The 19,977-nt window shown below is 41.6% G+C and overlaps 1 protein-coding gene across 2 annotated transcripts in view; it reads left to right on the forward strand.

Moving 5' to 3' along the window:
• Positions 1 to 19,185, forward strand: part of NPR3 (natriuretic peptide receptor 3) — a 39,334-nt gene extending 20,149 nt beyond the window's left edge. Inside the window, exons 4-8 of one of the 2 annotated variants that reach the window (XM_075137803.1) lie at positions 8,092 to 8,227; positions 10,949 to 11,043; positions 14,191 to 14,326; positions 15,869 to 15,953; positions 18,876 to 19,185. In XM_075137803.1, coding sequence (XP_074993904.1) covers positions 8,092 to 8,227; positions 10,949 to 11,043; positions 14,191 to 14,326; positions 15,869 to 15,953; positions 18,876 to 18,987 — 564 coding nt within the window. In that variant the 3' untranslated portion in view covers positions 18,988 to 19,185. Of the gene's footprint in view, positions 1 to 8,091; positions 8,228 to 10,948; positions 11,044 to 14,190; positions 14,327 to 15,865; positions 15,954 to 18,875 lie in introns of both variants that reach the window. The other variant, XM_075137802.1, reaches the window with a different exon arrangement.
• Positions 19,186 to 19,977: the final 792 nt, after the last annotated feature.

A 19,977-nucleotide genomic window follows, 5' to 3' on the forward strand; every position in this document is an offset into this window, starting at 1 on the left:
CTAATCCCAGCTCCAAGCATACTTTTGAGCTAAGCACCACTTCTGGCTGTGTCTAAATCATCTGTGTTTATCCAGCCCTTAAGACTGTATTTAAAGCAAATGGTCTGCTGGGTATCCTTTGCTAACCTGCTGCAAAGCAGAAATAGGATGGTCCTTTCTCAGTTTTTGAGCAGATGCTTATGACAACACTGCGTGGCTTTTTATCCCATCAAAGATTTCACCAGCCCACCCTCATAGTATTTATTCACAAGCTAGCATAATACAGATAAATGCAGTTTCAATTTGTGAGTTTCCACAACAGTGATTTAGTGATTTTTCTCTGAATTTTGCATGAGAACTGATGTGATCTTGAGAGCTTTTAGTATCGAAAATAAAATATTTCCATGATTTTTGTGGTTTGGTGATAATGTTAGAAATCCAGAACCCAAAACAGTTGCACATTGTACAAGGATAAACATTTAACAAAAAAATGTCCTTCCTGTTTTTCCTAGCTCTGCATTTATTTAAACCAGTTAGCTTATTTTAGCAAGTGGAACTGATTTTTTCAGATGAGTGACTCTGTCATCTTGAAAACTGAAATATGTTTCTGCTTGAAAAACAAACTTGCTCGCTGACATTTAAAACTCAGTATATAATGAAAGGACTAGGGGTTTTTTTTTTGGTTACTAGGTGTTTATCTGCAATTAAAATGTCCCAATGGTTGCATAATGCTAACTTAAAATGTAAGCATTCATTACATCTGTATAACAGGTTATCGTCAGACTACCAATGGGGTCCTTAGAAAAATCTATTTAAAACAAGCTTGTTTTAATTTCTGTGTGTGTTCAGCTGAAAAGAGTAACTTCTTTAATATCTGTCGTGTTTCACCACTGTGACTAGAAGTCTGATTTCTGAACATAGTTTTGTAACTCATCACATGAATGACCACGTAGTTTGTTAGAAGGCAGGAAATCCTAAAAAGTAGAATGGTTAATTTTTAAATGACAGCTATACCTTTTACAGTTAAGATCCCTTCAGTATTCAAGCAATGATAATATAGTGCTGTGTGCTAGAGATCCTTTGCATTGGTCATTTATCTGGAGTTAGAGATGTATTATGAACATGGGGAAGTGGATTTCACCTTAACTGCAGAAGCACGTTATTCCATTCTCTGATTCTGTCCTTTTCCTTGATAGGTGGCCCGGAACCCTTTAGAGCTAGATTACATAGGTGAATAGTGTGTGTGTGAAGTATACAAAAAGGAAAAATCTCCTAAATTATTTTTCTGTAGGTAGTTCACTTCTGGTACGAAACAGTGCTGCTCCTTAGCTACATCAACTGCACTCCTTTGAGACCAATATTAAAAGGTAATAGAGGAACGAAAACCACGGAAGGGTAAAATGGCTGGTACCAACTTGCAGAAGGAATCAGTGAGTGCATTGGATAAAGCCAGGAATAAATCCCACAAAGGTTTGCAGGGGGAAAATCTGGCCCCAAAGGTGCTCCCCGTTCTTGTAGCAGGGCAGTTTTCAGCTCATCCCCCCGCCTTGGCCGTGCCGTTGGAGGTCTAGGGAGGGGTCTGAGACCCGGTGATGTCAGGCTGTGGGTTTGGTCCAAAGTTCATGCAAATCAGCGACAGTCAGAGCCCCTTGACATGAGCTGACTGTGGGTGAGCTCTGAATCTGCTGAGGTGGCGACTGCCGTGGCTGTGTTTAATGGAAGGAGCAGGTTTTGGCTGTATCTTGAAAGTTTTCTGCCTGGCCTGTTGGCAGCAGGCACACCCTTTTCTAGGTAATCATAGGAGACGGTTGCAAGCAATAAACAAACAAAGAATGAGCAGCTCTCGCAGGCAGCGGGGTGGAAGGGTTCCTCCGTGCCCTTGCATCTCGGTTGTCGCTGTGCCCTGTCGTGTTATAGCTGGTGTTTCACAGCGCAGCTCCCCGGTAGTCTGGGACTGAATAGTTTTCTTCTCCAATTCTCTGTTGAGTTAAAAGATCAACTTGTGCTGTCCCAGCCGGTTGACAGTGAGTAAATCTACCAGTTTTTCAAGAATGGGTTATTAAGAAAAACAAGGAAGAGAGCATGAAGAATGAGGAGATACAAGAGCAGAGGAGCCAGCTTTGTGGTTAATTTTCTTTCCCTAGCGAGAAAATAACCTTCACTGACAAAATCCCTTAACTCCCTGAAATTGGCAGCTTTTTTTAAGTAAATCCCAGACATTGGTTGTTAATTTCTTTTTATTTTCTTTCTGTTAATTTATTTTATTTTAGCAGATCTTTTTGTGGAACAAAGGGCTGGCTTCTGGTCCACATCTGGCTTTAAAGTGGATGGGAGTTTGTCACTGGCGGTATTTCAGTCCCGTTGGAGTAAGCGACCTCTTGTCTAGGTGGAGCAAGGGTAGCAATGGTTTGGCAGGCGGGGGGTGCACATCAGCTCATGTACCAGCTGCTCAGGTGCGTGGCTGCACAGTGCAGGCAGGCGAAGGCAAGGTCTCACCCTGCAGGAAAAGGGCTTAGCTGCGGCAGAGCATCTTTGTGTCCAAATCAGACGGAAAGCGCGGTAAAAGTAGGGATCTTTCTATACATCTCGTCTCTCAAATGGCACTTGCATGCTCTTTTGTGATGGAGTTAGGCAGCTGATGGGCTGTGACCCCTGCTTGCTCCCCAGACATAATCATCGCCCTGGTTTTTCTACCTACGCCTTCTCAATCTGCACTTCAACTGCAAAGTCCTCACGCTGGGGCCGCATCTCCTGGTGTGCAGGGTGCTTAGGCGGAGGTGCATGTCTCCGTCTCCTCTGTGCTCAGCATTACTGCTGTACCAATAAATACCGTCGAGGAGACGGAGACAAGCAGGTAGCCTTGTTGGAAAAAGCCTCCTTAAAGTTAAAGGGAAGTGATGTCTTGTTTGACTGCAGTGCTGAATTTTTAAGCTATAATTTTAAAGCAGAGTATAAGCTTCAGTTGGCAGAATTCACATAGTAAAGTCACATGCTCCCCTGTAAGAAAAGTCTCATATGGGCTTCCACATACACACTGTCTCCCTGTGAAAGGTGAAATTGATGCACCAGTATTTGAATAAATCTCTCTTAAATATGCACAAGGTTTTATTGTTATATGACATCTCCTTACACTAGGGAATGCTCATCCTCTTTTTCTAAGGAGAGATGTGGGTTCCAGCCCCAAATAACAAATGAGAGGTGAGACAAGTATCTGTCTCATTTAGAAAACCAAGTCCTGAGTTCTGGCCTCATGTGTTCTTGAGCAGGTGCCAGCTTAACGTATTTATGTATTTATAGAGAGTTGATATCAGTGAATACAGTGAGAGGCTGTCCTTGGCTACAGCTGCATGGCCCAGAATTTGGCATAACTCCATATGTTCTTTTTCAGTTGTGAATTAAATATTGAGGAAATGGCCTTCTCTGGAGAAGGCATATGTTTCTATTATTTTTCTCTTTCCCTTCCTGTTTCTTTGAACCAGTAAGGTCCAACTCCTTTAGGGAAGCAGTCTGGTTGCCCAGGCGAACAGGCTGTATTTTTAGTATTAGGCATCTAAACCTACAGCTTTGATGATTAACTGTTTTAGAGCTTTATCCTCCTTTCCAGTTGCTGGGCTGGTTTCACAGTGATGTGATCTCTGTGGGAACAGGTTGGGTCATGTATCCGTGTCTGTAGGCACCCCAAGACATGCTGTTTAATGGCTATTCGTGAGGGTTCATTTACAGTATTAATAATCCTGAGGTTCGATGAGCTTCATGTGATTGTAGCATCAAACTTCTGTACTTGATTGCTTAAAGTTTCATCGTTGCAGACTAATCCAAAAGAAGGTGAAATATCAGTGGACTTTCAGTGGGCATTAGCTCACCTGAGCGTTGTGTCAAGTATGTAAATTGGTAAGATTTTTGCAAAAAGTCTGAGTATGCCCTAAGCAGTCCCCCAGAGTCCTCACTGATTTTGGCTGAGACTATAGTTTGACACCTGGAAGATCACTGCGGATGTATTGGGAAGTAGATGCAGACAGCCAGTTTGGGGAACGTTAGCTGTTTGCTTTTGCAGTAGAGAAAAAGTAACGGTGATCCTGCCCACCTAGCACTGAAGTGGTATGAATTGCTGTAATTGCTGTGATTCAGAGCTGGGCAGTTCCAGATGGAAGAGAATAAGCTTACTTAATAGTCAGTGGGCAGGATATGAAAAATTATGGGTCCTGCATAGCTGTAGCTTGGCTGTCTTCCACGTCGGTAGTATTTTGCATTGCTGTGTATGCTGTTAACACCTTGGTATATATGAATAGTGTGGTCATACTATAGCTGCTTGGGGAACTATAACTTTGAACTGTGTAAAATTTATTCATGTGATTTCCATCGAGAGGGTTTTTTCGTGTTGGAAGATGCTTAATTAGGGTAGAAAGGTAGGAAAACAAAAGGCACAAATGTATGTTTATCTCATCCAGCTATGCAGTTAGCTTACCTGCTTTTTAATTACATGGTACCTTGAATGGGATGTGAAGTAATACGGAAGATATCTCAGCAGGGGGGTTTCCACATATTTGTATTGCAGCCTCCAAAGATGTTCAGCAAACCTGGCAGCTTCTGTGCTGCCACTCACATTGCCAATGACACACGTTGGGGAGTGGCTTTGCGGTGCAGTATGTGACAGGGACAGCAGCATTTTAGTAGACCTGATGTGCAAATTATGATCACAGCATTTGGAGCTCAGCTTGCACCTGTAATTAAAAAACCAGCGTAAATCAAAATGGAAAATACTGTAATAAAAAATTTCTGCTTTTTATTAGAGCTCAACTAAAAGAACTGTTAATTACCTACAAGATTAGTGCATCTTTAATAGCTTTTATAATCTGTTTAGTTTTGTCCTGAGGGCTGGTTAATGTTGAACCACACATTATTAATTGCTATGGAGACCTTCAAGCAACCTGTGAAGACTTCACATTTACTCTGGTCCCTATTTGACACATACTTCTTCTAGCCCTTTTAAACCCTTTTCCTGCAGCAAAGGAAGGAAGGGGGGGTTTTGTAAGTATTATTTATTCTTACTGTCAGGTATTCTAAAATTCAAATAAACACAGGCCAAAAAGTGTAAAAATTGTTGAGGAAAATTTGATGTCAGTCTGTTTCATCATTTCTGACAGGTGGCTGTATCATCATTTTCTGATAGGACTGAATGTAGAACAGAAGCTATGTTAAAATAATAAAAAAAGAAGAAGAATAGAGAAGATCCTTCATGCCTATAAGATACATGAGGTATCATTAACAGATACATTGTCCAGAAGGGAAATTCTGGGACTATATGGCTTGGGACACTGTTCTAATAAGTCAGGAGTGGTATCAGACGGAAAAAGTTTTGCATTCTTTTTACTCAGAGGATCTGGTGTAGACAGAACAGGGCTGCAAAATGAACCTGAGTGAGCTCTGGACAGGTGGAAAATGGAATAAAGAAAGAGCAATCCCTTCAAAATTATCTGCAGCTGTTACCTGGCATTGTAATATTCCTCCTATCTTAGACGTTTTCTCCTTTCTAGGTTAGAGCAGTCCTACACATCATGCAACCCATTCTCTGTGTAGGATCGTGGCAACTTCTAAATGATCAAGCAAGATGATACGCAGGAAAACTTTATGCCCTTCATGGCATCCTGTATCCCCGTTCAAGAACTGGTGCTTGAACACGTTCCTGGAATAATGTGAAAAGTAGCCAGTGTGCTCAACACATGGTTGGGCTGGGGGCTGTATGTGCCGCCTCACCTGCAAACAGTAAATATTACTGTTTTAGAAGAAGACTTCAAATGGCATAAATTACCAGCAGTTTCATCTTCCTTCACAATGTAAGATAAAATGCTGGGTTTTGTGCATGAGGAACTGAGAGGTGGCACAGATGATTTTCTGATGATTTTCTAATGTGATTTTTTCTATGTAATGTCAGGGCTTTTGGCCAAGAGGCAAGGCGGGGGACCGCGGCAGTAACCTCCCAAACTGCCGAGTGAGTTTTGACAGGGCTTACCTGGCAAATCTGCAGTGTCTGCAGGAGGGTTTTCCGGCTGGCGGCATGGGTAGATTTCAGATTGAGCAAATTAGCTGACAAAACGGATTTTGAAGGTTGCTGTGTTACACTGAGAGGTCTTTGCCATGGACAAAGGAAGTGACAAATAGCTTTCCTTGAAATGGATGCGAGCCACAAGCTGTAAATCAGGCAGCAGGGAGGTAAAGCAACTAGAGGGGCTAATTTCTCTCCTGAGAGAATGAATGTCACATCAAGAAAGCCCATGTTTGATCATCCACAGGCCACTTGGACTCTAACGCTGGCACATAAAGCAGTTGTGGAGCTTTGCAGTTTCTTGGTTTGGGGTTTTTCTTCAATTCTGAAAAATTAAACCCCCTGCTGGCAAAGACTGTCCTAGAGTGCACTCTGTCCATCAGCTCTTGTTATCCCACCAAAAGCCTGACTTTCACCTCTGCTTTCATGCTTTCTCCTTAGGTCAAAATAACTCCAGCTGCCTTTTAGCCTTTGGCGTCAGACTGAGCTGAGCTGTTCTGCCCTTCTGTAGCACCGTGGGCTCTTCCCCTAAACTGGTGGTGCATTTTCTTAATGAAGCATAAGTTGGAGTTATCTAAAAGTCCAATTTTAAATGTCAGAGCAATGTAAACTTTTGTAGTATCAGTAAATAATTCCGAAATTCTCCTTACTGTTGGCAACTGGTTTAAGAGTGAAGGAATGTCTTGCATGTAATTGCATTACCAGAGGCTTGGGTAATTCAGCTTAGCCAATCAACTATGTAATACTTTTTATCTATGGAGCAGTTATTTACTTAACTGGCTACATGTTTTTATCTTTTAACATTTTTAATGTCCAGCTAAAAGTGTGAGAGTTAGGGTAGCACTTTATTTACCAACATTTTACATTGATAAGATACACTGAAGTGGAAGATAAGCTAAATGGTGTTTCTATTCAGGAGAATATTTCTAGACATGGGTTGTTCACTGGAAATGGCAATAAGAGACCCCATAATGTGGTATAATTGTTGATTACGCCTTTGCTAGGAGGTGAGGAGCTTTTCCATTGCAATAAAACTGTGAGTGAATGGGAACATCTTTCTTGCAGCTGAAAAGATAATTCATTCTGAATTATTGTGCATCACGCCAGGGTGCATTGCACTACTGAGATGTGAGTTGCTGCTTACAGAAGAGGAATACCTGTGCTGCTCAAGCCATGTGTGTCTGCTTCTGCTGATGTGTCTCCATTTGAACTCAGCTCCTAAAATACTGTTTCATCATGGAAGCACACCTGGCTCCTGTGAACAAACCTGTAATATTTCTGCAGCACTCTGCTTTTAATTGTTGTTGTTGCTCACAGTGATGAGGATCAAAAGCTGTAGGTTGCTTACACAGACTTGTGGGAGGCAGAGCTCTTGGCAGCAGGCTTCTTTTAGGATTAGAAAGCAACATTTCATTCATTTCATGTCACTTACTGAAAAAACTGTAAAGGACAGGAAACTTCTCCTGGCAGTTCCAGAGAACACATTATTGTAGAGGGTAAGTAGTTTCCTCCATTGCTCATTTGCTAGTGGAGAGATGCTCAGCTGAACAAGGGCCAGAAATGGAAGTGGTAATCATTAAACAAGCAAATCCACCAGTTGCGCTCTCCAAAAAAAATCATGGCACAACATACTTCCCAATCCTGAGAGAGGCTAAGTCGTCTGTGCAGGGGGAGGAGGACATACTCTGTGCTGTGGGATGAGAGTGCTCAGCACCTTACAGAATCTCATGTGGTCAGATGCAGAATTTGTGCATCTGGGCTTGAGAACTGTGATCTGCAAATTTCTCCCCTATCTGCAGAGCTATTCAGACACAACATTAAAGTGTGATTTGAATGTTCAAAATAGCAGATACTGGTTAACTGTTTTTAAAAATGGGTCAAAAGTTGCCATTTTCCCCCTGGGTTTTTTTGAGACACATTCCTTTGTGTTCCAGCAGTTGGGAAAATAATGCCCCAAATTAGTCATTTTGGTTACTTTGGAGATCCCCTTTAGTTAATCAATTCCACAGGGAAGAAAAATTTTTCATGTGTCAATTGCCATTGCTTTTTTTTTCTTTTTTTTTTTTTAGGTGAACATGTTTGTGGAAGGATTCCATGATGCTATTCTTCTTTATGCTCTAGCTTTACAGGAAGTCCTGAAGTTTGGTTTCAGTAAGAAAGATGGGGAAAAAATTGTTCAGCAAACACGGAACAGAACGTATGAAGGTAAGAGTTAATATGGAATTCCAGCTTTCAGAGTCAAAAAAATACAGGTCTTTGTTGTCTGCAGAACAAGGTCCCGTGCCTATTCCACTCTTAAATGAGAGGAAAATAGCCGTATGAAACCATATACCTCTTCAAGGCTGGCTCACATACCTCACCAGTCTGATGGTTTTTTGAACCAACCCTTGGGGTCTTATTCAGCTCAAAAAACTCCTAACAATTTAATGACCCTCACCGATGTTGTAAAGAAATATCAATAATTTTCTCAGGCTCCTTCTTTGTTTTTGGAAAGATTACAGCTGCTCGCTTTACTTATGTGCACCTATTCGCTCTGAGATTGCCTCATTTTTTCCATTTGACTTTTTTATCTTAAAAGCCTGGGAATGGATAGAAGCAAGCAGGTGCCAGGGTTTTTTTTGTTTCTTGACAGGGCTCCTTTGGGCCCTGGAAGGATTTCGCCCCATCCTCCTTTCAGGAGCCATGCGTGTTATCTCAGAGGCAGCAGCTGAACAGCACCGTGACTTTCTGTGCCTAATCCTGTAGGTTGCAGTGCCGCAGTGCAACGGGCACTTGTGTGTCACCCTGCTGATGCAAAGCGATGCGAGTGCTTTTGCCCGGTAGGGATCGTAATAAAGAAACTGAGGATTATTGGATTCATCTGTCATCTCTTAGAATATTCCCATCTACCTCTTTATAATATTCCCATCCATCTCTTACAATACTCCAATCTTTTGGTGTAGGATTGGCAAGATTGCCTACGGAAGTGCCTAAGAGAGGGAAACATTTCCCTTAGATAAGAAATGAATTATTAATTTGAATGTGTAAGAAAAACCTCAGTGGCCAGGTTCTCTACTCTAAGAACACACTGGACATAGCGGAGGAAGGCAAGAAGGACAGCAGCTCCAAACTTCTTTTCTGTTCTCAAATTGTGGCCTGAACACAAGGCAAAAGGATCCCCAGAGCAACCTAAGGCAACCAGGGATTGCTTTAAATTACACTGGTTGCAGTCACCCCATAAGGAGCCCTCCACCAGTCAGAGATTGTGCTTGATGTCCCACTACCTCCCTTCGCATCCATGGCTTCCCAAAACACATTGTTTCAACAGAGGGAATCTGGTGTGTAAGGATTTGCCTCACTGTTTGGTTATCCTGTGTACGAACAGATGCCCCAGCACAGCAATCTGTGTTTTCTCCTACTTCTCTGCTCCAGGAAGCCACAGCTGGTGTGCCCGTGTAAGTCTTTTATAGTACCGTGTGCTCCATGCAGGTTACATGGTTGATTCTCACACCTTTCTTGTAAAACTAGCCAGGAGGAAAAAACGTTCTCCTTCCCCACTTGTGAAAACCAGTTTGTTGTTGCTGGCTGACCTGTCACAGCTATTTGAAAATGTAGCTGTCAAGCTGAGCTGTAAGGGTGCAGTTAAAAAGGTCAAAATGCTGTGTAAGTCATATGCCATCTCCTCCCTGTGGCAGTACTTTGCTGGACGTAATTTACAAGGATAAAACTGATTTTGAAAGAGGCCTTTAACTTGATGTCTTGCAAGCCAGTCCTTTTAGGCAAATCACGTCCCTTTGTTCTGCCTGTAAGACCCTCTCTGAAGTGGATGCAGCATCACAGATTATGGTCCATGTATACACCCACCAGGTTCTACTGCAGGACTGAAGCTTTATAATTCACTTAAACTTTTGCAGACCTCGATGATGAGAACTCCAGTTCCATTAATGACATTAATTTAACTGCTGACATCTAGTTATCTAATTGCCTGGGTGCCTCATTTTATAGCCTGCTCTGACTAGGTGAGCCATCAGAACTCCAGCGGGATGTGGATGCTGTTTCCTGCAGTGTTCACAATCTGCCAGCCACAACTGCACAGGCAACATCATGCTTAGGAAAGCATAAGACTGAGGTGATCAAAGGATCACCTGATCGCTTGGGTTGTTAGAGACACCCTGATATGACTTTCCATTGTTGGAGGTTTTCAAGACCAGATAAAGCCCTGAGCATCCTCCTATTCTGACCTCCTGGATGACCCTGCTCTGATCAGGCGGTTGGACGAGAGACCTCCTGAAGTCCCTTCAAACTTGAGTTATCCTATGAGTCCATGATTCCCCATTTCCCTAAAGTCTCCTAAAACTTGTAAAGGAAGGAAGTGAGCTGGGGGTCTAAAAATAAAAAACAAACAGCACCATATTATGCAGTTAATCCTATGTACATTTACAGGACTTAATGCATATGTAATGCACATGGTGCCTCTTTTCTGCACCCGTCAGATGGAAACAACACTGGGCTGGCTGTATGGGTGCACCCGTCAGTCTGCGGGGCATAGGGCTGTGCCCCTGCATCCTCTGCAACACACAAGCTGGACTCTCCTTGTTGAGGCATTTTTAGGTATTTCAGGGTTACACTGTCTGTAAATAATTCACATTAAATATATTTGTGTTTTATTCTTGCGTGCTGGTTTTCTGGATTACATTTTTCTCACGTATTCCCCAAACAGTCTCACACATTTGATATTTAAAAAGGAGAAATGTTAAGAATTCAGGAATGCAGACACCGAGATGAAATTACAATTTCTTTTGGAATGCCAACAAAAATGCTGGAAGACTGATGAGATTTCCTGTCATATCGGTCTGTAAAAACCTGTCCACTGTTTTCTTGTTTTCCTTGGAAAGGCTCAGTATTTTAACTAATTAATTTTCTAATTCTTCACATGCCATTCTTTAGGCATTGCAGGGCAGGTGTCCATTGATGCCAATGGAGACAGATATGGGGATTTCTCTGTGATTGGAATGACGGACCCAGAGGCAGGCACACAGGAGGTAAGGACAACGCCGTTGCAGTTGGCCACTGATTAGTTAGCCAGTGTAATGTAACATCGTATCATCGGTTTACTTGGTGGGTACCTGTTTATTTAATATACACATTGAAAGGGTATTGCTTAATCCTGTCAATCTGGGACCCAAATCCTTTCTGTAAAAAAATTATCTTGAAGTAGTTGTTCTAAAAATTTTTCTAACTTTCTTCACTTCATTTCTTTAACAGCACGTCTGTCTTTGCACAATGCTAGAGTCTTTAAAGGATGAAATCTCACATGCTAGCTAAGCACTGATAAATTTTGAATATGAGAAATTATTGTTTAAAATTAGTAAGGCCTTTTATTGACTGGTAAGAAGAAAGATTAATCTTATAGTGACAAGGATGCATGAGTTACCCCGATGTATAAACACAGTGAGTGCAGGTATTTTAATCTTACCCCATGGTCAGCCACAGGCAGGAGTGTAGACCTTGCCTCGCCTTGTTTGTCAGGCAATAAGACCTAAGCATCTGGTTTTCAATGATTAAGAGATGTTTTAATCAGAGGGCTCCATATACCATGTGGGTTATTCCATTGGACACAGCAGGAGTGGAAGCAGCCAGACTGTGAAAAACAGTCTATGAGAAATAGCATCGGCTGCACATAGTGAATAGCGTGACTGGGTTGAGTTTATTAATACATACATTGCCCAAACTCCAGCTGCAGCACACAGCTTCTGTTAGTTGCAAGGTCAGCATCAACCTAAGCTTTGCTGGCCTCCCCTATTTCATCAAGTTCAAACGTAAAGGAGCAGTAATCTGAGCTGGACATTTCTACGTGTGGATGTCAGTCTGGTGATGTTACTGTTCTTGTCAGTGGTGTGGCAGAGACAGACTGAAGAAGCCTTTTTAAATGAATAGGGATATCTAGTATGTTTTGGTGTGCAAAAGACTGAAAAACTCCAGAAGTAAACTGCAGACGCTCCCACGGGTAGGAGTAGTCATCATTAATTGAAGCTAGGAGTACAAATTGGTTGGGATAACTTTGGTTTGAACAACTTGTATCTCTTCTGTTTGTTCAATCCATTAGCTTTTTATCTCATTTATCAATTCAATCCCCCTGTCCCAGCCTTCCTTCCATTGCTCGTTCACTTGCAATTTAAACTATCTTTTATTTCTTTGACGTTACATTTCTCCTTTTAACATGTTGCTCATTTTAATTTCCCTCTGCTTTGTTTATGATACATACAAATATACATGCTATTAACATATTTTACATGGGATTACTTATTACTTGTGTCTGCTGCATTCATTTCTACCCTCATGCCTCACTCTAAAAACATTGTTTCTTTGATGCCTTGTTTTATTCATTTTGTTGGTTTCTTCTGTGTCCTTACAAGAATGTTTCTCAGCTGAACTGAGCTGGATCAATGGGTGTTTGGGCAGAGCTGTTTTCCCAGGTCCGTTCACAGTGTTTAAAGCTAGAAGAAAACATCAGATTACCTCGTCTGACTCCTCCTGTATTACAGGCAGGCAGGTTTCTTTCCCTTGCATGTGACTAAAGCTCACGCAGTAACAGGTATTCATTTTTCATTTGGAGACACTGAAGAACAGGGACTGCCTCGCTTGCTCCCTCGATGTTTGTTCCATTGTTTAACCACTCTTGCCCTTTAAAAATCTATGTCCTACTTCTGATGGGAATCCGTTTGGTCGCTGCTCATAGCTATTTGTTCATCTTAAGCCTTTCTCCATGCTTTCATACTTAGTAAGCCCTGCTGGTAGAGGACTCTCCCTCTCCTGTTTGATAAACTAAACAATCTCTTAATGAATAGTCTACTGCCTGCAAATGGTCTCTGAGTTTTTTTCCTTCTACTTTTTCCAGTTTACTGAATTTGCCTTTATTTTTGAACAAATGTTTAAAAAAGTATTTCTTCTAAGGATTTATCTCCCACTTGCAAAACTGGGAGAGAAATTAGCTCCTGTATTTAGTGTCAAATCTACCTTGGTATACCTAACCAGGGCAATTGTTACCTGTCTTTTAACTCCCTTCAAAAAGAAGTTTAGGTGAAAGATTTGAGCAGGCTACCAATGTCTTGAATTCTAAACCCAATGTATTAATAGATGTTTCTTATCCAAGGTAGGACAAATATATCTTTTGATATGTTTCTGCCATCTCTTCTGACTACTTCAGGGTCATGATATTTGGCCTTTATTACTGTACATGGATTTTTTTTGGAACTACTTTCAGATGAGTGCCTACTACTGTTAGCACAATTTAGTCCTGCAACTTTGCAGTAGATCCAATATATGTTATCTTGAATAAATCCTGGATTTACTGTTGAGGACAGGACTGAAATTCTAAAATATCTTGATGAATTGGTCTGAAATAATAGTTCATACTACCAGAATAATAAGCATGAAAGGCCCTTTCTGTGTAAATACCAAAACTGCAGAAATACAAGGTGGAGAATGACAGGCTCTGTGGTAGAAGATTTGAAGATTTTAGCTGAAAACCATCAAGTACCTCCAGATCCTTGCAAAACAGAAAAGTTCAGCCTGGAGTGTGTTGCGGGAGCCTCAGCACACAAGGTGCTTGAAATGATGCTGTCACTTAGCTGGGTGACAGTCCTGAGCACTCAACCCACTATGGAGCAATTGAAGAAAGCCCAGGGAGAGCAGGAGGAATATTCAGAAGGTTAAAAAAACTTGTGTGAACTGGGTTTATATAGAAGAGAAGCCTGAGGGCAGACCAGATAACAGCCTGTGAAGATGTCAAGGGATGTTTCAGAAAGGAAGAGTCTGCATCCACTGGCAGTTGGATAAGTAGTGATGGATAATTGCAACAAGGGAGATACAGGTTACAAGTTAGGGAAAACCACCGACAGTAACGATAGCTAAGTTCCAGAATAATTGCCTACAGGAATTGTCAAGTCTCCATCTTTGGAGGCTTTTAAGAACAGGTTAGATAAACATCTGTCAGGAATGCTTTTGTTCATCTGATCCTGCCCTGGGGCAGGGCACGCACTACGTACCCCCGCACAGCCCCATTCAGCCCTGTTCTCTGTGATTCAACATCCTACCACAGGAGTCCAAGTGAGCGATGCTGCTCTCCTGTTTGTTTTACTTCCCTAAGTTGACAGGAAAATCTTTTCATTCCTTTGTTTTTTGCATAGGTGATCGGGGACTACTACGGAAAGCAGGGACGTTTTGAAATTCGATCAAATGTGAAATACCCTTGGAATCACGGCAGGCTGCGACTAGATGAAAACCGAGTTTCAGAGCACACAAACAATACACCTTGTAAATCATGTAAGTTTAGTGACTTAATCCTTCCGTCCAGCTATCAGAGAGAGGAATCCATGTGGTGATGCAACATAATGGGCCATATTAAATTGCCTAGCACAGTTGTCCAACTGAGACATCGTGACTATGTCTCCCTGCTGACTGTTTGGGAAGTTAAGGTCTGGCAGCCCTGGGTCGTACATGGTCTGAATCACTTCCCTGAACTTAAACATGACAGTAATCATGATGCACAGCCCAGGGACCTGGAGGCTTTAGGACTTTCCAGGGGCTAAAAGGTAATATGTCTTTTAGCCAGAAAGATATAACTGAAACCCCAAACAGAGAGTAATCATATTGATAATTAGCAGCTGAGGAGGCCAGTGCTGATGGGAGCAGTGTTCTCAGTGCAGAATGATTTTCAGTGCTGTGAGAAGGCAACTGCGAGGGGCCCAGCAGGCTGAGAAGAAGTGAAGTCAGTTGAATGGGGCAACACCTGTGAATGCAGAAGGCTGAGACTACCCTCCACAGAGAAGGTGTCCTTGTTTTCCAGCGTACTGACTTTGCAGACCATGTTGTAGTGAGCAGGACATTGCAAGGAGAAAAGGGTAGGAAGATACAGGTGCCTCAGTGGCAAAGGGTGGTCTTAGCCTTTCACAGGAAACAAATTGCTAGTCCTGCAGGGAAAAGGTATCTGCAGCCTGATCCCCGAAAAACCTGTGTGTATACACATGCTATAGAGACTGTTTCCGGGCCATACCTTCTATGATTAGCATGGTGTAGCTATGCACCTTCTTCCTTCCACACATCCTGATGTACAGATAAAATCCCCTCAAAGGGTCAAGGATAAATGAAGAGGAGAGAGCAGTTTAATTTCCTTAATATTTCTCTGTTCCTTTCCACAAACCCAGGTAGGCATGGAAAAGGGAGCAGGCTGCACCCAGATGAAAATGCCATTTGTTCTTCAGCTGCCCTGCACTTTGCAGAGTGACAGTCCCTACTTGGGCTCCCCTTCTCTCCCTGCCTCTGTTGAGATTTGGAGCAAGGTGAAGCTCATATGGCTTTAACTTGAAACAGCATAGGTTTGGAAAAGAAATAATAATTGAGGAGCGGTTGGATAATCATACGGTCATTTTAATAAACCTGGGTGATAGAGGGTTATGATGCTAAACCAGGTGAAATGATTTTGTTTCTGTTATAATGGCTCAGGGCATATTCAGTGCTGATTCCTATTATGTGCGTCATTGTAATCCCAGTCTGTGTTATGATTCAGACCAAGCTATCCAGACCAGTTTCTTAACAACATTCCTGTGTATCACATCTCTAGAACTGTGTCTTCATCTGACACAGATCTTGGGGGCTTATTTAACCCCAAGGAAAGCAAGGACAAAAAATAAACATGCAGAAACTGGAGCTAAGGAAGAGGTTCTCATGGAATCCTGAGCTCTGAAAGGCTTTGGTTATTATCTGATGTTGGTCACTCATTTCCTGGTTGTGTGTATTTTCCAATATGTGAATGCAAATAGTTCTCAATATGAACCCTGATTGTTTATTTTTCTCCTTTTCAAGCAGGTGGTCTAGGAGAATCAGCAGTTACAGGAATAGTTGTGGGCGCCTTGCTCGGAGCAGGATTGCTCATGGCTTTTTACTTTTTCAGGTTAGTCCAATTCATTGAAAGTTCTGTAAACTCTTTACGTCATCCAAACCTCTCAGCTCCTGGCAGCATATCCTTGGTGAGAGGCAGAGAAGCGCCATAATCATCTGTGGTAACATTCACATCAAAGACAGTGAACACACTTTGATTGTCCTTTTGTATATCCAAATCATTTTATTGACTCAGGGCCTCATCCTGTAACCACTTACATTTCTGAGTAACTTTACTCATGGAAGTAATTCCAGTGAGTTCCAGTCATTCATGGTTGCTTTAGTAAAGTACCCTGGCCTTGAAAGCCGCCTTTGTTTGGTACTCCTTGCCAGAACAATTGTGCAGGCTGTGACTGTGCAAGAGATTTATATCACTTGCCTGGTACCATGCTTAGTTTTTGAGTATTGAGTGGAATTGTACTGGAAGCTAGAAAGAGATTTCTGGTTTGGTATAAAAGAGCATTTGGATTTCAAGGCTGTGCATTTAACTTAATAAGCTAGGTCAGTGCAGGGTGATCAGTGTTTTATTCCTGTTTAAGTAAAATAATTCTTACACTGCTAGTCAGCAAATCTAGTTGATCCTACATTGGCAGAATAAATGTTATACATGTTCAGCATCTTATATATACTATAATTTATCCTCTTATGCTATGGAAGAGAAAAGGCATATAGGAGAATAGAATTAACCTCTGCATATAAGAATCAAATCATACTAGCCAATAAAAATATCTGTTTATAAAAAAATGTTAACAAAATGAAACAAGCAAAAACTGCTTCAATTCATCGGCACACTTCCAGGGTTTCAAAAGATCCCAGAACCAGGATTATTCATCAGCTGCTTACAACTGAAATTCTGCAGGGTGATTTTATTCTTGCGTGTGTTTGGTGCTTATATAATATGTTGTTTGGGTTTCAGACAAGATAGGTTAGCTGGGACTGATTATAGACTGTCTTTAAAAGAAAAAGAAAATACAAGTCTGACTTTATATTCTATGGCATCAGAGGTTCTTGCATCTTTTATGCATTCTCAATCTGAGATGATAATTTTTAGGTGTGTTTTTTTAGCATTGCTGATATTGGGAGGGAATTGGTATGTGAGGACAAGAAATGAGGCAAAAGACATATCCTGAGCTGGTATAAAACTATGCAAAGCATGATTGTAGGAACAGGAGTTAAACTCCTAGTCATCTGACACAAAGATTTGGATTGGAAATCCATGTGAGCAAAGGTGAGTGTCTGTAAAAGTAGATGTACATGCCTGAGCTAAACACCCAGCCTTTGTATTTATGGTCAGAGACGAGAAATGAGCACTTTTTTCGGTGCGGTTCGTGTCATCCTCACGTAAAAGCTAAACCAGGTCGGAAGAACGCCTCTTAGAAATGCCTATTTCCCTCCATTGACTGAAGGAAGCTGCGGGTACTCTGTCAGATGGATCTGCGCATTGGAGACATCTAAAGACATGGGTGAATTTCACCCTGGAGATCTGATTGCATTCACTCAAAGCAGGAATAGAGACAACCCTCTAATTCCGCTATTAGAATAAACATAGGGAAACATAACGTAACAGGATGTATGGGTCAAATTTTCAGAAAATGTAGGTCTAGCAATTGTGTGCCTGGAAGTAATTTGTACCTGCAGCTTCTGTACCTTTCAAACTGTATATGTACCTTCTGATTACATCTCATTTGGATCTGTAATTACCACAAATGAGCATGCAAACACAGTTTTGAGTGTGCATGCAAACCGTTAAAAGATCTGGGTAGTAGTTCTGATACGTAGCTTTGAAAGGCTTTAAACTTAAAGGCTGCATTTCTAAAATGTGGACCTGTCCTTGTGCATGAGCTACTACTGTGCATGCTCTCACCTGTGGAAGGATCTGACTTGAAAATACATAAATGAAGTAAAGAACATAGGTTTTTCAAGTTATGTGGCAGCCTGCTGATACAGACACATATGTCTAAGGAATCTTTTCAGAACCTGTAGGTTCCCACTTGCTATCCCCATGTTACCCAAATTCAAACCTTAGTGTTTTGAAAATCATTCTTCCACTGCTACATATCTGGCTCTGACTCCTGCTACACAAGCAGGTGGAGCAGAGCTTTCCTTGGCATACAAGCATTTTGTCATGCATCTGCACAAGCAGTACTGTATGCACATGGGGCTGGACTAATGCCCTTCTGAAAAATTGGTCCTGAAACTGAGTAGAAGCATAAACGCATAAAGTAGAAATGTGAATCTTCTTACGATTTTTGGGGGAGATTTGGGTACTAAAGGGGAAACTGAAAGTCAGTCAGAGGGCTTGTTTGATGTACTAAGTAACATAACAGAATTCTTCAAAAGGCCCTAGAGGAAGAAGCACAGGAAAAACTCTGTCTGATGCATGAGCAATTGTATTTATTTCTTATCTATCCTCTACATTCCTCTCTTAATTCATCATACTACCTCCTCTGACATTACAAACGTAGTAGCTTTCTCAGAGGGAGATGGGAGGATTAGTTAGTTAATACATAGTTTCAGTGAGAAACACAACTGAATAAAGAGTCAGATCTGTTGTTTGAACTCTGCAGAAAGTGCCTCCTCACCCTGTATACTGGAAAGAAATTTGGCTTTGATCGATATAAAGCAGTGATGTGACACAGTTCTCATGACACTTCACAAAAACTTCCTAATCACTTAGATCAGAAATTTTCAAAGAAGCAAACGTCTGTGTCTTGGTGCTTTGAGACTGCCGTGTAGAAATTAACAGACATTCTTGAGCCTGGGTAAAATGTTTCGAGGCAAACTACTTTAATCTTTGACCAGGGTTTCACATTCTGCCACATTTCATTTTTCAACTGGCACCCAGCTGTCCCCTGCAGGCATTCTTTATAAGGGAAGTCCTGTTATCCTATAGCTGCAGAAGGATTTCTCACTCTGTTCCTCTCCTTTCATGCAGAAAGAAATACAGAATAACTATTGAGAGACGAACCCGACAGGAGGACTGTAACATGGGGAAACATCGGCAGTTACGTGAAGACTCCATTAGATCTCATTTTTCTGCCGCATAAAGAAGAAGAAGAAAAAGAATGCCATTCTTCCTAGGGAAAAAAAGAATTAGGGAAAAGGACACAACCAAAGACATCAGTGTAAAAAGAAGAGGTTCTTGAAGAACTCGCTCTTTTAAGCAGTAATTTTGTCTTAATTTCTTTCAGAAGCTCAGGAATGATTTACTAATCACATTATGCCGCATGGCCTTTCATCTCATGAAAAAAAAATGATGCAGTTTGATGTTATAGGATGTACTTAATATGTAAAGACAGTATTTCTTAAGGCATACAGTAAGAGCGGCAGATCTGGGTTTAGTTGATGGGGAATGCCTCATTCTGTTCCCTTTTTTTTTTTAGCTCCTGCCACCTCCTTCCTTAATTGCATCTCACCCATGGGTCTCAAACAGGGTTTCACAGGCACAGGTGCTGGTTGCTGTCAAAAGGAAAAAAGGGATTAATTTGGGGTATGATCCTGCATCACTGAATCTTTGCCATTGATTACAGGGGATACAAGATTGGGCATACGGAGTTTAGTTCTGGGAGGGAACTGGCACTTGGGTGTAATTAACTCCACTGGGGTGTAATTAACTCCACTGAGAAAGTCAGGCAGGTGGAAACACACAAAAACCATTCTTTCCTTTTTTGTGTAGTATCACAATCAAAAGCGCTGATTCTCCCTCTTCGGTGCTGGACGTTAGGAGAAACTCCAGTGTAGGATGAGGAGTTTCATTGATGTGAAATGCTGAGAGAGAAGACCATCAGGCCGCCGTAGAGGACTGGCTAATTCCTCAGTCTTGCATGTGTTTTATCATGCTCTTTTCTCTCCACTGCCGTGACTTTTCAGAGAGGCAAATATAGTCCATGTAGAGCCTGCTCCTGTTCCCAGTGAAGTCAATCGCAAAATCCCATTAACTTCAGTGAGCACAGGACTGCATCCAAAATTGTAAATATGAAAGTGTTTGTATAGCTGAGGCAATTCAAAAGGGGATCTTTTTTGTGTAAAAATGACAT

The sequence above is a fragment of the Calonectris borealis genome, chromosome Z (assembly GCF_964195595.1).
Source record: "Calonectris borealis chromosome Z, bCalBor7.hap1.2, whole genome shotgun sequence".
Lineage (NCBI taxonomy): Eukaryota > Metazoa > Chordata > Aves > Procellariiformes > Procellariidae > Calonectris > Calonectris borealis.